The following is a 22,673-nucleotide window of genomic DNA, read 5'->3' as shown; positions in this document are numbered from 1 at the left end:
GATCAGTTGTAATAGCAGGAGATCTCCAGCTAGTATCTGGAGGTTGGCAACCCTAGTCACATGTCACCTCTGTTTTGAATTCATTGGCTGTCTTTTCCTGCCTATATCCATTATGCCTACTGTGTTTTGCTCCATTTAAGATTCTTTGGGATCTTGCTGTTTCTGATTTCTCTCCCTTGATTTCTCTTTATGTGTCCTCTCATTCTTTTTGCTCTACTCAGTCTGCTGGTCTGGTGTGGCCTTCAGTTTTCGCAGCACTGTCACCTGCAGTCTTTTTCTCTGACTTCCTCTTCTGCTTGGAATTCTCTTCCTTCTTAATAGCCATCTTTTATGTTCTCTTTCTTTCCAGAAACCCGCTTGTTCTACCTTATGTTTTAATACATTTTATGCTCTTCCAGTTTTTACTTCAGAATCATTCTATATTTCTTTTTGTTTGCTTTCCTCTCCATTTTTATATCCCTCCTTACCATTCTTAATATGTTGGTTGCTTGTAAGCTTTAGGTCTGGGAATAGTCTTTTAAAATTGTTACAGCACCTAGTAATTTTAGGCACTCCGTAAATAAAATACAATGATATGTTTCTCTTCACTGGCTTCCACTATTGTTCTGTATTAAATTTAAAAAATTTTTAACCTTGGTGTCTCTTCATGCCCTTTTTCAGTGCTTTCACTGTTTTCTCTTCTTTGACCCTTCTGTTCATCAAATACTAATTTTCCTACTGAACCTCTTTTCTGTGTGTTTGTGACCCCTTTTGCATGGAACTCTCCCTCCTTAGATATTCAGATGACCTCTTTGTCCAGCTTTAAGAAATTGTTTTACACTCATCTGTTACATTTCTTTCTTAATTTTCTACTTGATTTTTCTTTCTTGATTTTCTACACACACACACACATACACACGCTAAATTAATGATTGACTAGATTTTGCTTTCATTATTTTGCTTCCTTTTGTCTTATCCTGTGAGTACAACATTTTTCCCCTTCTCCCAATTTCCCCTTCTTTTGTTTGTGAACCTACAGGCCCAGATCTGTGCATATGATTCATATAGCACATAATATATTTGAGGTGCTTTTATAAATACTAAACAGTTATAGTGATGCTACCACTGTACTTAGCAAGGAACCTCTCCCCATCTTTTTGGCTGATGCAGGGTTTGCTGTCAATACTGCGTAAATTGAAGAGTGCACCAGATCAGGAGGTAAGAATCCTCCTCCTGGGACTGGATAATGCGGGCAAAACCACCCTTTTGAAACAGCTAGCATCAGAAGATATCACCCACATCACTCCAACACAGGTAAGGAAGGATATGTTTGGTTCGTAAGCCATTGAATGTCCAAGTCCATTGCTAAATCTTGATGTTTGGGAGAAAAGAACAGAGGCTACAAATAGAATCATCTATCAGTGTCACACAGTTCCATCCAGGTTTGCGTTCCCATCTGCATAGTGGAAGTTTGTCACAATGGGAATGAGACTGGGGGATCCTTGAGCCAGTGCACTCTCTCTCTTCCTCTGTCCTTCCTCAGAGATTAATTGGTTCTGCTTTCATGGCAAACTACAGTTACTGGTTATGCCTGAATCACAAAGATTTGGTTTATTCTCTTCCTTCCAAACCAAGATAGGAAGCCATGGTTTAATCCTGGCTTAGACAAAAGAGAACAAATCGTAGGCTTGATTCAGACATTACACAAAGTCATGGTTTATTTTAACTATGACTTGTTTGTGAAACCAGGATTTGGCTTGCAGAAAATCACTCAAATCCTGGTTTCCCTCAACAATTTGTTTTGATTTTACAAAATTTGTATCCCACCTTTCTGTACTCACAAGGGCCACCAAGGTGGCTAACAAATTAAACCATACACAATAAAATCACATTTTAAAACCATTAAAATCACCCCTAACCCCACATCCTATGGTTGAGGACAGCGATGGTTATATGGATTGGCTGGCCTCCCTGCCCCTTTGTCCTTTTCCTCTCCCCTCTTCCCCTTCCCTTTTCCTATCTTCCCTATTTTTTTCCCTTCCCTTTTCCCATTCCTCTTCCACCCTCGTTTGTCGGCATCTCCTCTGGCTTGGGCCGGTGGGCCTTGGAGGTGAATGGCCCTTCTGATTAACATTTGGCAAACCTCCTTAGCCAGAACATTCCATAAGAGCCTGTCATGGAGAGAGGGCGGCATCTCTATTAACGAGGGGGTTAGTTTTAAGCATTTATTGTATGTTTTAAATACTGTTTATTTATGTGTTCTGTATTTATTGTACTTATTGTTGGAAGCCGCCCCAAGCCCAGCGGTGCCAGGGAGGGCGGGGTATAAATTGAATATTAAATAAATAAAACAATGGAAAACAAATGCTGGTTTCATTGCTTTCACTCTGGCCAGGCATCTCTGTAGTCAGGGAGTGTATGAAAATAGCTCCATGAAACAAGATTCCATATGCCAATATAATTTTTGTTCTAGCAATGGCATGCCCACATTTCTGAGACTCCTGTGAATTGTACCTTGTACTGCTTTACAGATTATGATACTATCAAGTACATGTTGTAGACCTAATTTGTATACTTGAAGAATATTATCTCTGTATGATAGAGATATATTTGTATATTTTATATATTTTAAACCTCATTGAGGCTGCAAACACCCAACTGATGAGCTAAGATCAGTTGCAGTTCACCACAGTATATTTCTGAACTGTATAATGTGTGTGCATTAAAAGTGAAACATTAAGCAGCCTTCAGTCCTCTTTACACACATCAACGTACAAAGATTTTTTCCAGTATTGCAGTTTGTCTTGATAGACGCCCAACTGGCACCATCCAAGAGCTGGCCAGTGGGTGGTGCTAGAGATTGTATAAGGCTGGCTCTCCTTCCTTCAGCTCTAGACAGAGCACATTGCGTTTCAGATACTCCGACGCCCCAGAGCAAAAGCCCACCCTCAGATTCCAAGCGTAGAGCCAATCCCCTGTATTGTATGGCAGTTCGTTGCCAGCCCACACCACATCCTGTTTTTCCAGTTACACACCCCGTTCATTTGGAGCTTTAATTGATGAAATGGGCCCTTCAGAAGTGCAGCTGTTGCTTCTAGCGTTCTCATATCAACTCACATATAGACTTCTGCTTCTCGTTAATCTGCTCACTAGGCTCCGCTTTCAAGCGCTGAATCTCGCTTCTTGCAGCCTTGTGCTTTCTCCTTATCTACATTGTTCCTTCACCTCCCACTACACCCTCCTTCCTTGTTATGAGCTGCAACATACATCTTTATAGCTTTGACAGAAGCAGACCCTGATCCGTGCAAGGCTGTTGTATCCCTCACCTTGCCCACAGCAATCCATCTGAATAGCAGCACAGGCCCTTATCTTGTTAGGGTTTCCAGACGTGATATATAAGCTGTGAATGGTGTGTGCTTGTGAATCAGGGGCCAGCCATCAGGTTAACACTAGCTGTGCTTTATCGCTTTCTTTGCTGCAGGGTTTTAACATTAAAAGCGTGCAGTCACAAGGATTCAAGCTGAATGTATGGGACATTGGGGGACAGAGGAAGATCAGACCTTACTGGAGGAATTATTTTGAAAATACCGATATCCTGGTAAGTATGGGCCAGTGCAGAGTGCTGCTTTAAATAGCACATTGACTTTAATAGTTAAGTAATGCAGCATTCTTAATCATGATCAAAGCTCTTTGTTTTACAGCAGCCAGCCAGCGTGCACACTTTTGCAAATCCACTGTGCATATGTGAATTATGAAATCTGCAGAAACATTTATTTTTAACTGGTCTTTCAACTGTATGCTATGTGATAGTGTTTGGTGTAGCCACTCCTTTAAAATAGCTCAGTGTTTTGGCCTGAGAAGCACCGCCAAAATTACAAGGTTGGGTCATGACGCTCAGATCCTTTTCTCTCCGCTCTGCTCTGCCAAACACACAGAAAAAGGTGCCACTAAAGTACAGCCACACTGTAGACTGAGGACCCCAGTTTTATGGGGCTCGTTTGTCATTGACATCGTTTGCAGATACCATTTACCAACCGCCACAGAAGTTTGGTTTCTGGCTATAATTCAGGATTTTGATTTTACTATCTAATATAGAAGGTCATCCAGTTTTAGGTGTGCTGAACTGTACAGTCAGTGCAGAATCTGGTGGCTTTATTAGAATCCTGAGAAATTAAGTTTTCATTTTATGTTCTAGCTGTTATGGTTTTGTAAAGGATTTTGGCAATGGTGGCTGGAGACTTAAAAACCAGAAAGATCATCCTGGTTCTTGTGGGTTATCCAGGCTGTGTAACCGTGGTCTTGGTATTTTCTTTCCTGACATTTCGCCAGCAGCTGTGGCAGGCATCTTCAGAGGAGTAACACTGTCTCTCCTTCAGTGTTACTCCTCTGAAGATGCCTACCACAGCTGCTGGCGAAACGTCAGGAAAGAAAATACCAAGACCACGGTTACACAGCCCTGATAACCCACAAGAACCAATGAACTCTGACCGTGAAAGCCGTCATCCTGTTATTCCCCTACTACAATCTCTCAGTCCTTTTCCTTCTGGGAAAGGTATCAGCTTTGGCAATCCTAAGCAAAAATAGTAATGCTGCTTATTTAATTTTCATTACCATATTTACTCTTCAGTGCAAAACCAAAATAAAGCTCCCTTTGGCCGAACAAATGTGAAGTGCACTTCTCAGGCATGCACTGCTGCTTCTGTTCCACAGTTCCCACAGTTCATCAGTGGTTCTAACCCTCCTCTCCCCATCCCAGTTCCAGGTCTGCTTTATTGCTCTGTCCTAAGACTCTTTCTTCCCAACTCCTGCCTGTCTCTCTCCTCTCCAGGGCATATTTGAGGGTGCCGCTGGCTTTTCTGCCTGGAGGCAGAGAGTGAATGAGCAAGAGAAGGGAGGCAGGCAGGTTTGTACAACTGCATGGGCTCAGGTTGTAGAGACCTACTGCTAGACTAAAGGGAAAGAGGATGGGGTGGCAACCCTTTTCCTCTGGAGCACCCCTCCACTCCTTTCCTTGTGCTTCTGTTGTTCTGAGGAGGACGTGGGAGTTATTTCTATTATTTGCTGAGGGCATGTCTGGACAACAGGCTTTTGCACTTAATACTACTATTTAATTTTCTAGAAGTGGAACTGGTCATGCCAATTTCAGTCATGAGAGAAAATAGTCAGTGAAAGAAGCTATGTCACCAGCTGCCTGACAAATCATTTCTGTGGCAGATGAATCTCTTGTGCTTAACCAGTCCACATCTGAAAGGCTGATACTGCAGTTGTGTTTTTTAAAAATGCAGAAAAAGCTCCACAATCCAGGTGTGTAAAAAAAGACAGGATGCCTACAAGGAAAACTATGGAATGAAAAGTTTTGGCAAAAACTGTCTGCATTCTCTGTAATAAACAAATGAACAAATTACACTTATTCTAGTGAAAAGAGCTAGTGTGGAAGCTAATTTGATCAATGCTGATTATTAAATTAAGAGAAGGGGGCAGTGATGCTGATAGTCTGTTTCCTAGGAAACAGCCCTACAAAATACAGCCCCTACACAAAGCAACACAAGACATATGCACTTCAGAAATACTTTTTTGCACATATATGACACAGCTTTGTAATGTGGACTCTGTAAAATCTTTTAAAAAATGAACATGTGAAGCAGCATTCAAATTGCTTAATTCCAGAATGCTATATACTTAGGTAAAACTTCAAAATGCCTTGTATACCCATACTGCAATTAAGAGCCAAGGCTAAGGAATAGTTGCAGGAAGCAAAGATACCCTATGCAGGAAGCAGAGTAATCCTATACCGTTTTGCACTGGCAGCTGCTACAACAGATCTAATATAGTGTAGTTGCAGTCCTGTTCCTTTAATGCAGTGGTGGAGTTTCCTCTGTTGCAAGAGGCTCCCATCAACAGAAGAGAGAATCAGATTTTTGGATATCTTCGTGGGCTGCTGGGGAAAGGGGGAGCCAGGAAAGATCCCTGTCCAAACGTGATTTTCAGATCCAGCCTCTTGACATTTGTATACACCGAGTAGGGAAATGCACATACAATTAGTTTTAGGACTTGCACCCATTTTCTCACCTGTTTCTATGGTCAGTTCTCTAGACTTCTTCTGTAGCCTGTTTATCTCAGACATCAGTTTGACACAGTCTCCCTCCTGACCCACCATTTGTAATAATAATTTGAAGGCAAAACTGGGAAACAGAGACCACACCAGCTTGGTATGCCTCGAAGGGACTCTTATAAGCACATTGCATGCTAGCCAAAATGCCTTCATTTCCTCCAGGCTGAAGAGTATTACACAAGTGAGAGGCCCCTCCAAGCATATTTTAACACATGAAGTGATTGCACATTCATAAACATGCAGGTGTGCTTGAATGGTAGGTACTCCAGTTACCCACACCTGTGCTATTTGGAAGCTATGCGCAGTCAAATAAAGGTGTGTATATTTGGATGATTGCATATTCAGACAGACACCTGCAGCTTTTTGGCATGAAGCCCTCTAGATATTGGAAGAAGGCACTTAGCCTGTGCCTATCTTGGTTGGTTCAGTGTCGTACATTGTGGGGTTGCCATAAATTGCGAGTGAGACTATTCTCACAAGTTAAGCTTAGATTATTAGGTCATTATGGAGCTGCCAGGTACTGCAGAAATGGGTGGTTCAGCAAGTGCACCTATGCCTGTTGAGAACTTAAACCAGTATTTCATCATAGTAACAGAAATACCACATTACCACAAGTGTTGTCTTTGGGACGATAAGCCCAATTTGGTCCCCTAACCAGTTCTGTGCCTCCAGAAGATCAGACTGGTTAAGCCTGATGGCTAGAGCAAATCCAAAAGGATTACACAGTCTGTTTTCAGTGCAGTCCAAAGCAGAATTACTCCCTTCTAACTCTATTGAAGTGATTGGGTTTAGAAGGGTGCAACTCTGCCAAGGATTGCACTGTAGAGTTCTGGTTTTTAGTTAAACAAACTTCACTGGATAGTGTACAATGTGAAATCACTGGGTAGCTATCATATAGGCTCAGTTTACTGGACTTGTAGGATCTGTTTCTCTTTACGGTGTTGAATTTTTGACAGTTACATTGTAAAGGGATGGGGGTCAGCAAATTCTGCACTCACCCCACAGAGGGACATATGGCAGGAGGGCCTGGAAAGAAGAGGCAGGGTGGTTCATTACTTGAGTGGGCAGAAGACCAGCAGCCAGAGCTGCAGTATAGCAACTAGGCCCACCACTTTCTTCAGCGTATCCTTCCCATGCCAGATTGTTTCTCGTGCAAGTGAATGGAATGGATCATGACCCTTTTGACAGAAATTGCATTACTTGATTGGAGAATGCTGGCATTCATGCCCATCAGTGAAATGGTGCCTGCCATCATAAGACTGAATTTAAACACCATTTGGAGGCCTTCTTTGACATTTGGTTGATACAAAGCTGTTTGTCTGTCCTGTATAGTTCTGCCACTCTGTGGTTGTGTTTCTGTTAATAAACATAGTGTTGATAGTTTATTTTATTATGGTTCTCAGTATCGTTTGATAATAATTTGCTGTGAAGAAATACTAAAATGTAAAAGTGACATACATATTTTAATATATAACTATAAGAGGGGAGGGGCTATGGCTCATTGGTAGAGCATCTGCTTGGCATGCAGAAGGTCCCAGGTTCAATCCCCGGCATCTCCAGTTAAAGGGTCTAGGAAAGTCCCCTGCCTGAGACCTTGGAGAGCCGCTGCCTATCTGAGTAGACAATACTTACTTTGATGGACCTAGGGTCTGATTCAGTATAAGGCAGCTTCATGTGTTCATGTGTTCAAGAAGATACTCCACTGGCACACAATGTTGTCCGCATGAGACTTTTAGTTTTCCATTGTACCAAGAAGTAGAAAAGCTCAGGTTCCATGCTCAACACTATCAAAAGGTGGAACCGAGACCATTTACTGATCATGGGATCTCTCTTGGTAAGATGACCATTTGTCATGCTATGCTAAGCAGTGAAGATAATTTTACCACTCCCTTGCTTCTCCTTCTGATGAAGTATAAAAGGGTGGTAAAAATTCTTCATCACTTGTTTGCAGAAAATGACTAGTTTGCCAAGTGTGATTACAGGCACACCAGGGTAAGTTAACACTTGATAAATGGTTTTCTGTATTCATTCCCAAATCTCTGTCTAATTTTAGCAAGTTGCAGCTTCTCTCTATCAGAGGATAACAGCCTTTTTCAGGGAAAACATATCAATGAACAAATATTTTGTACTTTTTGTATTTAATTAAAAGGGGATTGGAATCCTGATCCTAACCAGCCTTCTTTGAGTGCAGACATGTTGATTTACCAAATAAATGGGAGTGTCAGTGTTAAGGCTTGGTATTTCTATTTGTTTCTAGGAGATAGCACTGTATTTCAGTTTCATATTTTAACTCTTTTTCCTGTTTCCTTTGTAGATTTATGTCATTGATAGTGCAGATAGAAAGAGATTCGAAGAAACCGGTCAGGTAAATAATGTGCTACTTGGGGAAAACACACACGCTTTCTTCAGTAAATTCATAGAGTGTTGTCAAATATATGAGGCAGAACTCATATTATTGTTTGCCTTTTAAGAAACAAGCCAAGGTCCTTCTTCCATTAAATAATAATTTTCTACCAGATTTATTCATGAAGACCAAATTTGCAATGAAAACTCTTCAAGGGCCTTTTCAGCTTTCCCTGAGTATGATGCAAAGAAACCTTATTGCTTACTCTGTATACATTTGCAATGAAATCCTAAATAGATTATTTCTTGCAAACAATTTTAAGAAGTACAAAGGGTTTTCCAGTATGTCAGTCCAAGTTGGGTGAAAATCTGACTAATGATGCAATTCTCTCAATAATTGGGCAAACTTAATCCAAGATCTTCAGGCTGAATTCAGCAATGGTTTGAGGTAGTATGCCAGTACACTTAGAGCACAATCCTAAGAGCACTTTTATGGGCGACAGCCCTATTCAGTAAACTTCAATAAGATTCTGAGTAGACCTGCTTAGTAGACCTGCTTAGTAGATTCTTAGTAGACCTTCTTGAAGAGAACAATCCTAATAAATAAATAGCCAAAGTATCTGGCTACTGTCATCCAGATCAGAGGGAATTATGAAACATACAAGAATATAGTAGCTAGTGCACAAAATCCAGTAAAGATTATTTAAAGATAATGTTAAAGTACTTGAAGGGGTGTCATAGAGAGAATGGTGCTGAGTTGTTTTCTGTTGCTCCAGAAGGTCGGACCAGAACCAACGGGTTGAAATTAAATCAAAAGAGTTTCCGTCTAGACATTAGGAAGAATTTTCTAACAGTTAGAGCTGTTCCTCAGTGGAACAGGCTTCCTCGGGAGGTGGTAAGCTCTCCTTCCCTGGAGGTTTTTAAGAAGAGGCTAGATTGCCATCTGTCAGCAATGCTGATTCGGTAACCTTAGGCATATCATGAGGGGGGGCACCTTGGCCATCTTCTGGGCATGAAGTATGGGTCAGTGGGGGTGTGGGGGGGAGGTAGTTCAGAATTTCCTGCATTGTGCAGGGGGTTGGACTAGATGACCCCTTCCAACTCTATGATTCTATAATGAGGTGGCAGTATACTGCAAAAAATACATATAAAGAAAAAAATACATATAAAGGTTTTTCATCATCATATGTACATGACTTGCAAATCACCATTTTGTACTTGGTGCTATTTCTTTTTGGTACCTGAAATTGCAGGTGTAGGACTGGGGAAAGTTGTGTCCCAGACATCTGACCACTAAATGTAAACATCAGGCCTTCCAGTGCTATGTTTTTCTTAGGGTGTATTTAGTCATAGAATGAGGTTGGCAGGTTCTATTTCCTATTTTCTTAAGCCATCTAATCCCAAGTGCATTAATCGACATTGCCAACAAATGACAAGTGTATGAATTCATGACACAGAGACGCTCAGCCATTCTTTTTAGTAGCCACAACAGCTGCCTTTTATGAAAATGAGTTTTGTTTCTGGAAAGAGATTCCATCAAGTGCGGTCCCATCCATGAATTACTGTTGATTAAACTGGATCAAAGTTCAAAACTTGCCGCTAGCATTCCTCTTGAATTTGAAGCATATGTAGGATAACACCACCTGTTTTCAAGGGCTGCTCCACTGTGCTGGCAAGTCAAGTTATAACTGTGCCAGCATATGCTATTTTTGCTGTGTCATTAGTGCTGGTCCCCAAAGTGGGGTGGGGACTGGCAAGGCACAGAACTGTTGCCTTGAAGGCAGCTGGCTAGCTCTCAGTAAATGAAAGTCTCCTATAATGTATAACTAGAATAATTCATTTTTAAACTATGGCTTTGATCGTATAGACTACTTGTTTATTTTGCTGTACCTCCATACTTATTAGAACTTTTAATGTATAGCGTTGACATGTGTAGTTTTAGCTGGCATCCATTAGGAGTATCCTGTGTTTATTAATGAATTTGTGTATATTACTTTTATCCTTTTTTTGCAATTAATGTTTCCTTTATTTATATACTTGTCATGGACTGTAATAATAAAGCACTTGAATGTATAGAGTTGGAATGAAAAATAAAAGTAATTAGAAAAAAAGATCCGCTTTCAGGCACATTTTCTAAATGAAACATCCGTTTTGTCCTGCAGGAGTTAGCGGAGCTTTTAGATGAAGAGAAGCTCAGTGGCGTTCCTGTGCTCATCTTTGCTAACAAACAAGACTTGCTTACGGCAGCCCCTGCTGCGGAGATCGCAGAGGGTCTGAACTTGCACACTATCCGTGACAGAGTCTGGCAGATTCAGTCTTGTTCAGCCCTCACAGGAGAAGGTGTGCAGGTGAGGAAGAAATAGTTATGCTGTCCGAATAGCTTTTATACTGGTCCAGATGAGAAGTGCATTGTTCCATATCAGAGCATACGGTGCATTTACTGTAAAACAAAAGATACGAAAAACTTGGGAGGGAGGCCAAGACCTCTTTTAGAGGTTCAGCCTTCCCTCTGAGCTTTCCCCTCCTCCTTAAACCCAGTCTCATGCACAGAGTCAGACACCTTATTTTAGGAAACTGTGCTGCAAAAAGACATTTGGTTGGATCCTGTTATTTCCTTCTGCTGAATAAGAAGTCTTTCTCTGCTGGAAGGAGGCTGCTTTAACCAGAGCAAGACTCCTTCTTCTGGTGCAAGCCTCCTCAGTTCAAGGAAAAGGTATTAAATGATACAACTCATTGTTTGGTAGGTTATCACTCAAATTGCGTATCTTCTCATTAGGCCCTGAAAACTGCAACGTATTTGGCTACAAGTGTATTTTTCTCTCAATGCCAGTTTTTCTTCATGGGTTTCATGCTATTTGGACCAGCTGTCATGCTAAGCCTTTCTAGGCTGTTCAAGGGTGCTCAGAGAAATGCTTTGTGTGGGAACACTTATTCTTGTTTGTTAGGGAGGAGGAAGATCAAACTAAGCAAAAAGAAACAGGGCCAAGTGCATCCACATTATAATTTAGGGTCACATGAATGTATCTCGGGGAATAATAAAGCTACAAACTACAGGGAGTTGGGCCTTTGGCTTCCATTAAATCCAGTCAGCAGAAGCAGAAGAACAGAGTTGATGGTTAAGATCGGAAAGGGAAAGTCCCTGGTTTAAATCTCAACATGAGTATCTTTGTTTTGGAAATTGTAATGTGACAAAAACCCAAGGTTGCCTATCCCTATAGTCCCAGTTTGCCCTGATAAACTAGATTTTGATGGGATTTTGTTACTGTATATTCTTTTGGAAGAAGGTTTAATATACAATTAGTTGGATGATTTGCAACATGCTACCCTTTAACTGGGTGATCATTTTGCTTGGAAATCTATATACTGTTAGCGAAGTTGGACAGATTGGAGGATACTTACATCCAGTGACTGGAGATGTAAACGGGCAAGACAGATCTTTCTACAAACCTGAACAACGCCCCAGGTTTGCAGAAAAATCTGAAATATATATAAAAAAAAACCATTGAGGGGGCTACCCCTCCCAATGATAAATGAAGCTCCTGTAGCTTTAAGCAACAGATTCTCTCAGTGGCCAGTGCCAGGCAACCACAGATTCCAGGCTTAGTCCTGTCAATGAAAGACAGGGGGAGAGGGCAGGGCCACTTCCAGGGCTGTTTTGTCCTTTGAGGGAGGACTCATTGGGGCCAGGTCTGATTAGGTTGCCAGCTCCAGGTTGGGAAAATCCTAGAGATTTTGTGGTGGAGTCTGAGGGGAGCAGGATCTGGGAGGAGAAAGGCCTCAGCTAGATACAGTGCCATGGAGTCCACCCTTCAGAGCAGCCATTTTCTCCTGAGGGACTGAATTCTGTAATCTACAGGACAGTTGTAATTCTAGGAGCTATCCAGGTCCTACCTAGAGGTTGGCAACCCTAGCCCTGTCAACCTCCTCTGGGTGACTTGATACTACTCAACTTGCATGACTCAACTAGGCCTGGATGCTTGCTACTCTTCAACAGCAGCCACCCTATGAAAGTCAGTGTGGTATCATGCTTAGAGCTTCAAAGCAGGGTCTGGGGGACCCAGGTTCAAATCTCCATCTGGCTGTGGAAGCTCCGCTTTTGGATTGGGCAGCTTTTCATAGCCATGATAATTGGACACTGAAAGCACACAGCAAGAGGGCATCTTGGCCATCTTCTGGGCGTGGAGTAGGGGTCACTGGGTGTGTGTGTGTGGGGGGGGGAGGTAGTTGTGAATTTCCTGCATTGTGCAGGGGGTTGGATTAGATGACCCTGGTGGTCCCTTCCAATTGTATGATTCTATGCTGGTCATACAGATTACCAATAGAATGAAACATTGCTTTTAGAATACATTTTCTCTGTTTGGTGCATAACTATAGGGCTCCAATCTAGGTCCTTTTTTTTAAAGCTGTCAAGTCACAGCCACCTTATGGTGAGCATAGCAACCTTAGACTTCCTTGTTGATCTCCCATCCAACAACAGACAGGCTTGACCCTGCTTAGTTTCCAAGAGCTGGTGAGACTGGGCTAGCCTGGGCTATCCAGGTCAAGGTAATGTACGTCTAGCTGCATGTGACTTTTTTGGGTCTGGGTGAGAATGCACATCTATTTAGACATCAGAAGATCCACCCAGTTCAAGGGGGTTTGAATAAGCACTACAGTGTGAATGGAGATGCCAATGCAATGAAAAATTACAGAGTGGGGGCCTAGCTCCCTAGCTTCCAGGTGAACCCATTAGATTCTGCTTTTAGGAAAATACAAGGAGACCAAATTGTGAAGGTGAGGCGTGTGAATTTTATTAAGAGTCCTGTCTTCCCCCACCCCATAATTCAAGCACACTGTCATTGTGCATCTACTATACCTATGGGAGATTGCTTCCGTACTGAACCTTCTTTGTTGGATTGAGGTACATCAGCCTAGTTAGGAAGATGTCTAAAATGTCTCTAGCATTTGGCTGCTTTTGGAAACCAACCATAGCAAGGGAATTTAGTTGAAAACTGGGTTGGAAGTGTCTGCCTCTCATTCATTCACCTTAGAACAGATGCCAGTATTCTCTAAATGTTTTTAAAGAATAATTCATTTGTGCAGCGACGCTGAGATAGACACACCATTTTTTTTACACCTTGTCTTCAAAATGAAGGAGGATCAAGAGTTTCAGTCCTGGCTCTTAGCATTAAAGAACCAACCCAAAGGCTGGTGACAGAGAATGGAGGCATCATCTAATATCTAGAAGGCTATAGAAGTAAAGCAAAAATACCATCTTGGGATGCAGGGGTATTATACAGGAGGCCCTGTGTCAGGAATAAAAGTGCAAGATACTAACAGCGGATTCAAGAGGAAAAAAGGACTTTCTGTAGAACAGAACTATGCAGAGTCTGAGTTAATAGGGGTGGGTTTTGTGACAGCCCCAGGGCACAGTATCAAAAAAGAATAAATAATGACATCAATAGTGAAATACTGTCCAGAGTTACTCCAGTCTAAATTCACTGGTTTTAAATGGGCTTAGACTGGAGTAGCTGTGCACAGGATTGCACCGTAAATAAAGGAGAGGTGGTTTGAAGGTCATTTTAATTAGTGGATGATGCTACAGTGTGCAGAGCCGAGTATTAAAACTGGGGATTTCAAGGTTAATGAGATTACATTGTGGCTAATAAATTATATACATTTAGAGAATTCTACTATTATTTGACTTGGGAGAATTTAAGGAAAAAACTATTAAGAAGAAAATCTGCTAGAATCCTGGTGACCTTTTAGATGCCTATTAAAGGGTCTGATCAAGAGGCCCCAAGCATGGAGATCACCTCCACTTCAAGGACCGCCCTAGAGCAGCCTCATGGTCACCATGGAGAAAGAAGCAGCTTTGTTTTCTCTTTGCTACACCAGACAGGCTGTCTGGCACTGTACAGAGGAGATATGTTTTTACTGCACTTAAATTTGTACCCAGTCTTTTGCAAACTTTAAACGATTCAATTGATAGTCTTAACTATCCATCGATTCCTAACGTTTCAGTGTGCTTTTTACAGGCCAAAGCACTTTACTTCAATAAAAACTCTAGATCAAAATTTGCTCCCGTCCCTGAACTTAACGGAGCTTAGTACACTTCAGAACTTCAGATGCTGGAAAGGCATAGCATGGTGTAAATCACACAGATGAACTGGTTCCCTCTTTTCTGTGCCAGATCTGATGAAAGGGAAATGAAAAGATGGTTTCCCCTTCTAGAGCAAGCTTATATCCAAGCCTAGCAGGTAATTTTGCATTTCAGGGTGAAGCCAGTGTGGCATTCCTCCTAGCAATAAGCACCACAGACAACTGAAGCTGACAGTGCTCAGTTGAAATCATTGTCAAGGCACATCTAGATCTTCCACAATAAAGATGGGATTTTTTTTCCTGATGCCTTTTTGGCTCTAGGGGCTTATTGTAAAGCAGAAATATGAGGGAAATATCCAGAAGTACATAGAAGGCCAGCTTTCTTTTTAGAAAATGACCCAACCAAAATCTTTTTAATAATTGTAACCAAAAATATAATAAAACCCCTGGCACGTTCCTGTTGTCTAATAGAGTTTCTAAAATCTATTTCTTTAAAGGTTATTCTTTTTAAAATAAAGGATTACATTTTGCTTATTGTCCTTTAAATCCATTTTAACAAAAGACCTTCAACTACAAATCACAGGGAAAAAAGAATGCTTTTTAAGACACGAATAAATTATTCCACACCATTATTTTAACAAAATAAAAGCTGAAAGCTTTCTGTGTCTGGGCTCCTTGATATAAAATGGATGGAGATAATTCTAAACTAGAAAAATACTCCTTTTAAAGAGAATTGTTTGATGAATAAGTTTTTCCTTTTACTTACTATGGTTTGTCTGTGACATTCTTTTGTTATAAAACAGGTGGTGAAAAGGTTTAAAGAATAAGCAAATTATGCCCCTTTATTTAAAGGCTATAAATCCTAAGAAACTTTATTAAGCAGCATGAACATGTTGGTTTTATAACAAACAAAATATTCTGATTGTGTGTATACAGTACTAAGTGTGCATGGTTTAAAATTGCGGTGAGAATAATTACTCGAGGTATATTCTTGTTTTTAGTATCCTAGAAAATGAGTTTTAACGCTCAAAATGCAGCAGGTCATTTGCTAAAAAATAAGATGCATATCTACAGCAATTCTAGATATGTTGTTCTTGCTGGGGGCTAACACAGCTCCTTTGTTTCTGGGAATTTATTATAAAGGGAATAGTCTGCATTTCAGGTTTCCAGATTAGTACTCCTCTAACTGTTGGATCCGATGGAAGTGAGCTTTGAACTCATGAAAGCTTACACACCGGAAAATGTTGCTGGTCTCTAAGATGCTAGTGGACTCGAATTTTGTTCTACTCTTATTGCAGTGTTCCATATAATAGCAGTGGCTGTTTTTTACAGTTCTTTCCCCCCCACCCCAGCTCTTCTCCCTCCACAGCCTACTTTCTGTGGGTGGATCTTGCTATTCATTAATCTTTGTTATTTATCAGTTATTAGGAAGCCTGTTCACAAACATTCATAAATGGTTAACGACAGAGGAGGTGCAGGGGGTCACTGAAGAATGCTATGCTGTTTAAAAAATAGTAGGTTCTTGGATGTTGTAGGGGCCGAGAGGCCAGTGCTGCAGCGCAGGCATGCCAGTCCCATCAGGTGTGAGAGACAGGATCGTGATTGGAGAAGTAGGCACAGAAGAGATGATTAAATTTTCTCAGCCAGTTTTTAAACTCCTTGGACCTAATTGATGATGGCAGCCCCCATGCTTTGTGGAAGAATTAAACCGCGTTGGACTGTAGAGCAGGGTTAAGGGTCAAGGTTTGTGACCTTGCCTGATTTCTAATTTATGGCATGAATTCCCAGCTGACGCATCTGTTTTAGGGTCTATGGGAAGCACGGCTTTGCTGCTGTTGAAGCAGAGCTGTCAGCAGAGAATGTTTCAGGTTTCTAACATGCCTTTTGCTGCAGTCCCAGCCTCTCCTCTATAGGCCAGCCAATGCCCCATCTCTTCTCTGATTTGTAACATTACTAACTGCACCTATGATTGGTTCTGGTTGGAACATTATAGCTAGGGTAGATAAAACTGCTGCTTTGACAGCTGTCCTTTGGGAGAAGAAAGCTAGTTCAATATAGTACCTTTGCCCTGCTTTAACTACAACACTGATCTCACATTACAAGACATGCTGATTACTATACATGGTGCTTAGGACCTTCTTATTCACCAGATCCTGACACACTGATGGGCTAGGTAGAAATCAGAATGCTCATAATTGAATCAGGGTTATTCGGGTCCTTATAAACTAGCAACATTGTATGAAACCTTACAACACAGTGGGCTGTTCTGTTCAGTTTTGTTTAATCCAAACTCAGCAAATGATTTAAGTGGAGCTGGTCTGGAAAATATTATTGACCCTATCCCCTTACCTTCTTTGTGACTTTTTATATTTATAGCTCGTAGTTGGATTGCTGGTGTTGTGTTTAGTTTGCACATATAGCAAATAGTCAGGCAAGACGCAATGTAGAAAGGGATTGTGGTTTATACTGGGGAGGTACTAAAAGTATTTGTGTACTATACTTATAACCTATCTTTCTCGCTAAGATTTAAGGTGAATTACACAGTGTAAAGCAATACCATCAAATACACAGTGTAAAGCAATACCATGAGATATCCAATAGACCATGCAATAAGACTAAGATTACAAAAATCAGAAACAATGCAAAAAGAAAAAAGTATCGGATGTGATGTGTCATAAACAATGCAAACATGGAATTACAAAAGTAGAAAATAGTGTGGTAAGATGTATAAACGATGGAATAGACTACAATTCTGTTTCCTTTGTAAAAGTGCCTTCCTGAACCATTATTTTAATACCCTATACCATTCTGTGGAATGGCAGAAGTGGGGGACCCTTCCTGACTGCTTCAGGCAGGCCATTCTGTGGGTTGGGGGCCACAACAGAGACTGCATGTGTATGGGCAGCTATGGATCTTACCCATGGGAGGATGGCACCTTCAGAAGGCTTAGCTCAGGTGAGCAACGCTGTTGTAGTAGAGTATAGCAGGAAAGGCAGTCCTGCAGATATGCCGGTCCAATGTCATGATGGGCTGTGAATATGATAACCAGTACCTTGAACTGAACCCAGTAACTCACAGGGAGTGCCTTCAGAATGGGTGTAATGTTCATACTCTGCCTAGCTCAAATAATAACCAAGCTGTGACATTATGCATCAACTGGAGTTTTTGAGTTTACTTCAAGGGCAGACCCATGTAGAGTGAATTACAATAGACTAGTCTTGAGGTCACCGTGGTGTGGATCCACATGGTGAAATCAGCTGAGTCAAGATAGGGAGCCATCTTCTAGGCTAAATGAAGGTGGAAGAAAGCATTTTTTGCAGCTGCCTTCACTTCTCCAGTAATAAAGCTGAGTCCAGTATAACCCTAGACTGACAGCAAATGTTAGCTGAATAATATAGAAGAAGAAGAAGAGTTGGTTTTTATATGCCAGCTTTCTCCCCCACTTAAGGAGGACTCAAATTGGCTTACAATCACTTTCCCCTCCCTACAACAGACACCCTGTGAGGTAGGTAGGGCTGAGAGAGCTGCAACTAGCCCAAGGTCACCCAGCTGGCTTCGTTTGTAGGAATGGGGAAACAAACCCAGTTCACCAGATTAGCCTGCGCCGCTCATGTGGAAGAGTGGGGAATCATACCTGGTTCTCCAGATCAGAGTCCATCACTCCAAACCACCGCACTTAACCATTACACCACGCTGTGTAAGCAGCAAGTCCTTCAAGACCTCAGCCATCCCAGCCAACGTTACCTACTTCTTGTCAGTATTCATTTCAACTTGTTCACTCTTAGCCATTTAATCACAGCAGTCAGTAACTCAAGACTTCTACCACATCACCACGCAGTTTGGATAAAGAAATGCAGAGCTGGACGTCATCAACATATTAATGACAGCCAACTCAAAAAACATGAATGATTTCTCCTAAGGGCTTTACATAGCAATTAAATAGCATGGGGAACAGGCCCAAGCCTGGTGGATCTGTATAGAACAAATCCTACACTGATGACAACTGGTCTCCAGCAGCAACCCTCTGAGTCTGATCTGTTAGGAATTATTTAAACCAATCCAAAGCACATCCCTTGATATCTAATTCTACCTCCAAACATTTTAACAAGATCCACTGCATCAAAGGCTGCTGATAAATCCAATAGGAAAATCCAAGAAGCTTGGCCGTTGTCTGCATTTAGACAGAGATTATCAACTAAAACCTCCAGTGCTATCTCTGTCCTGTAGCCTGACCAGAAACCACACTGAAAAAGGTCCAGTTTGCATTGGGAGTTTGTGAAAGGGGAAGGACTCATGGAGCATGATAGCCATCCCTCCTCCCCAGCCTCTACTGCAGGGTTGATGAAAGACCACAAAGCCAAGTGGAGTTAGCTGAGATAGGTAAAGCACATCACTGTCCTCTATCTAAGCCCATTGAAATGAATGGAGTAACTGTCTTTAGGATTGCACTGTGAGTCTCAGTCGTGCAAGCCAGATGAATCTTTTTCTCCTCCAACAACCTAGACAGGAGTGCAGTCTTGTTCCTCACCAATCTGGTATTGTAAAATATTAATGAAGGAAAGCAATTGAAAGTAAAGCAGCCAGAATCATAAGACCATGATATAAATCTATGGCACAGCTGCATTTGGAACACTGTACACATCTCAGCAGCAGTATGATTGAGCTGGAGAAAAGGAAAACCAAAATAAACAAGGGGTCAAAGCTTCATCTCTGTGAGGGAAGGGCTAAATCACTCAAAAGCTTTTTTGTTACTCAAAGGATGGCATTGTTGGAGTTTTATAACATTATGATTGATGTGGCAAAGGACAATTTTTCTCTTCCATAATACTATAATTCAGGGTCACCCCATTAAATTGACTGGCACTCCCTTCAGGACAGACCTACGAAAGTACTTCTTCACGCAATTGATAGGTAACATTCTTACTGGATTTTATGGTTTTAAAGACAAGTTCCTGGAGAATCACTCATATCAAAAGCTGTTAGCCACATTAGCTTCATGGAATGTCCCAAGTTCCGAGGCCACGCACTTTTGAATATCAGATGTTAGGGACAAATAACAGGACAGATCTCTTGTATTTGTGCCCTCTGTGTGGGGTTTCTGGGGGCATTTGGCTGCCAGCATTGGAAACCTAATTCTGGATAGACTCGGGGTCTTATCCTGTAGGCCTCTTTTCAATATTAAAGAAAACAAAATTGTAAAGATCTATTAAAAACATTACTGATTCTTCTCCAGTCCCCTCCTACTCTCTGCTGAAACTCTTCCTCCTTCCACTTCTGCAACAGCAGATTCCCTTTTCTTAGAACCACCAGTTATTTTACTAGCATTCATTCTATTATTTATTCTCTGCATTTCAGCTGTCTGATGAGAAAAAATCATTTGCCATCATTGAACTTTGCTACTGTGTATTATTCTCTATCTGGAGTGAGTATAGGAAGTGGTTTACCTGTAGATTTTTGTTATCCTCTTTAGTCCCAGGGAAAGGACTTCCTTTATCGCTCCCCCTTTCATGGCCTGAGTGTTAATTTTCAACCTTCCCCCACATACTAATGAGAGGCAATCACAATTCCCTTTGAATCAGCTTGCACTAGAAAAAATGATTTTGAGACCAGTTCTTGCCTTCAAAGTTAAGTGACCTAGATATGAGTTGAAAAGCCATTTGGATTTCACCTTTCCTCTTGCATAGTGCCTTGTCATTCTTTTGCCCTTGTTATACAGTCAGTGCAGCCACGGTAAATCCCATCATAAACTCTGCTTTATGAGCCTCGGCTATATAATGTTCAGGTAGCCCAGAATCCCTTTGGCTGAGCTCCCTTGTGGCATCAGGTGGTGTTTGCATCCCTCTATATATGTTAGGTTCTGGTCGGCTTCATGCTGGGGAACAGGATAACTGGCTGTTGTTTTGCAGGGATGTATTGCTTATGGAATTGTTGTGCTGAATATCAAAGGGGTGTCAGCAGATATTTATTACTTTAAGCTGTCTCAGCTGTTCTGCTTCAGCAAATAAACCTACATTCAAAATGAATGAGGGGCAGTGCTTGCCTTGTATGCCATGATGTGTGCAAATGTGATTATTGCTTCGGAGGCAACGGGGGAAGAGAGGAATTGTTGCAAAAAGCATTTTTTTTCTTTGTAAGCAGATTTCTAAAAGGTGCAGTAGAGCAGAGGTGGTTGACATGGCTGTTTCCTGCCTCTGTTGGAAAACTCTGATGGTTTTCTATAACATCTACTCCCTGCACTTTGACTGCAATACAGAACAAGTGAGAATTTCTCAACAAAAACTCAGGTGGTAGGAGGAGAGCAGGCTTGGGGCCTTGAGGTTATAAGAGCCATGGAATTCTGTTGAGCTACCATTATATGGGTGGGGGAACCAAACCTTTTCCAGGAACATTTTCCACAATAAACACTGAATCAGCTGCCTAGGAAGTTACTGTCTGGGCTCATCTTTTCATATGCTCCATCTGCATGTGTTTTAAAAAAGGGGAAGCTGAACCATCAGCACTCCCAGTTCTGTCACAGGTACCACTGTTTACACAACCAAGTACACAGCCCTGATTATTCATTCTTACTGGCACAGAACTATGGACTTTTAAAAAATCAGCTAGCTTTTATTTTTTCCCTTTATGCAAAAGCTTGTCCCTTATTGAAAAGGTTAATGATTGGGGTGGACATAGTTGCCAAGCTGTCTCACTTTCTGGCCATTATGGCGCCCTTTCTTCTTTACTATGGACCCAATTTACTCCTCCTTCCCTTTGTTAAATGCTGAAGCTTTTCAGCTGTACAAACCCACCCCCTTTCTGTTACTTTCATTGAGTGGAAGCTATTTCATTCTCTCAGAGTCTTTCCCCTCCATTTTTGGCAGCCGCATAATATTTATCAGGGTGTATATGAGCAACGTTGTCATTTAATAAGGGGGTAAAGGTAATAGTCCCCTGTGCAAGCACCAGGTCATTACTGACCCATGGGGTGATGTCACATCCCGACGTTTACTAGGCAGACTATGTTTATGGGGTGGTTTGCCATTGCCTTCCCTAGTCTTCTACGCTATACCCCCAGCAAGCTGGGTACTCATTTTAGTGACCTCAGAAGGATGGAAGGCTGAGTCAACCTTGAGCCGGCTACTTGAAACCAACTTCAGTCGGGATCGAACTCAGGTTGTGAGCAGAGCTTTTTGACTGCAGTACTGCAGCTTACCACTCTGTGCCACGGGGCTCCTTATAATAGGGGCGTGTGTGTGATGCAAAAGCCTGCAATCGAGGGAGAAACAGCAAAAATTTAATGAAGCAAGAAGAATGCTGGTCTGGCTACAACCTGAGGTAACACACAGTGTAATTAGCCGGGAATCTTTGATCTTCCTTTGTATTTGTAGTCCATTCTGAGAGCAACATTTACCCTATAGCTATAGATACGTGGGTCCCTGTCACCAGTATTTCTTCTGTTCAAAGCTGAAGAACTCATGGTGGTAAAAGGGACCTAGAAAAAGTGAGAATTTTCCTGCCTGATAACTTGACCACAAGATTTAAAATTCTGAAAAAGTATGGGCCATTCTGATCCATTTTCTTGACTATAGTTGCCAACATTTCTGGCTCATGATATATACCATCGAAATTATAAATCAGAGTGGGGAACCAGTAGAAGGAGGAAAAGAGAAGAGTGTCAACAGAACAGAATTAGGGAGTGGTGGGGGCTCTATTGTTGTTTGGATCTAGGCACAGACTTCCCCTTCTCTGTCACCTAACCTTTTCTTCTATTGTTCATTTGTTTTTGAAGGATGGCATGAACTGGGTCTGCAAAAACGTCAATGCAAAGAAGAAATAAGTCCAGCTGAGTTGCGTGGGATCGGAGGGGCTGCCAGAGCCAAACGCACTAGCTGGCTGCTAGCATCTGACCAAATATTTTTCCATCTGCGTGCAGCAACAGCTGTTAGAAATGGGAACAGCAGCTAAGTCTACTGCTTGAATTGGAACTTTACCTATTCTCTAGTATCACCCCACCCATAAATTGAACCCCTCCTTTTTCATAAATAGTATTAAAGGTCTCCATATTCATCTGCCTAGAGAGTGAATTGAAAAAAAAAAAAACAGAAGATGATTTGGGTCTTACTTAAAAAACAACAACCCTCAACTCGGTTCCATAAAGTTAGGGTGGTCATAACAATCC

At 41.5% G+C, this 22,673-nt stretch overlaps 1 protein-coding gene across 1 annotated transcript; it reads left to right on the top strand.

Annotated features, from left to right (window-relative positions):
* Positions 1-1,095: 1,095 nt before the first annotated feature.
* ARL3 (ADP ribosylation factor like GTPase 3) lies at positions 1,096-22,579 on the top strand. The gene is made up of 5 exons (XM_056850443.1): positions 1,096-1,293; positions 3,461-3,577; positions 8,406-8,456; positions 10,597-10,782; positions 22,284-22,579. The coding sequence occupies exons 1-5, from the start codon at positions 1,096-1,098 to the stop codon at positions 22,329-22,331; spliced, it is 600 nt and encodes a 199-aa protein (XP_056706421.1). The 3' UTR covers positions 22,332-22,579.
* The last annotated feature ends 94 nt before the right edge of the window (positions 22,580-22,673 follow it).

Source organism: Euleptes europaea, chromosome 5, assembly GCF_029931775.1.
Source record: "Euleptes europaea isolate rEulEur1 chromosome 5, rEulEur1.hap1, whole genome shotgun sequence".
NCBI classification, from domain to species: domain Eukaryota; kingdom Metazoa; phylum Chordata; class Lepidosauria; order Squamata; family Sphaerodactylidae; genus Euleptes; species Euleptes europaea.
This window is presented reverse-complemented; position numbering and strand designations above follow the sequence as displayed.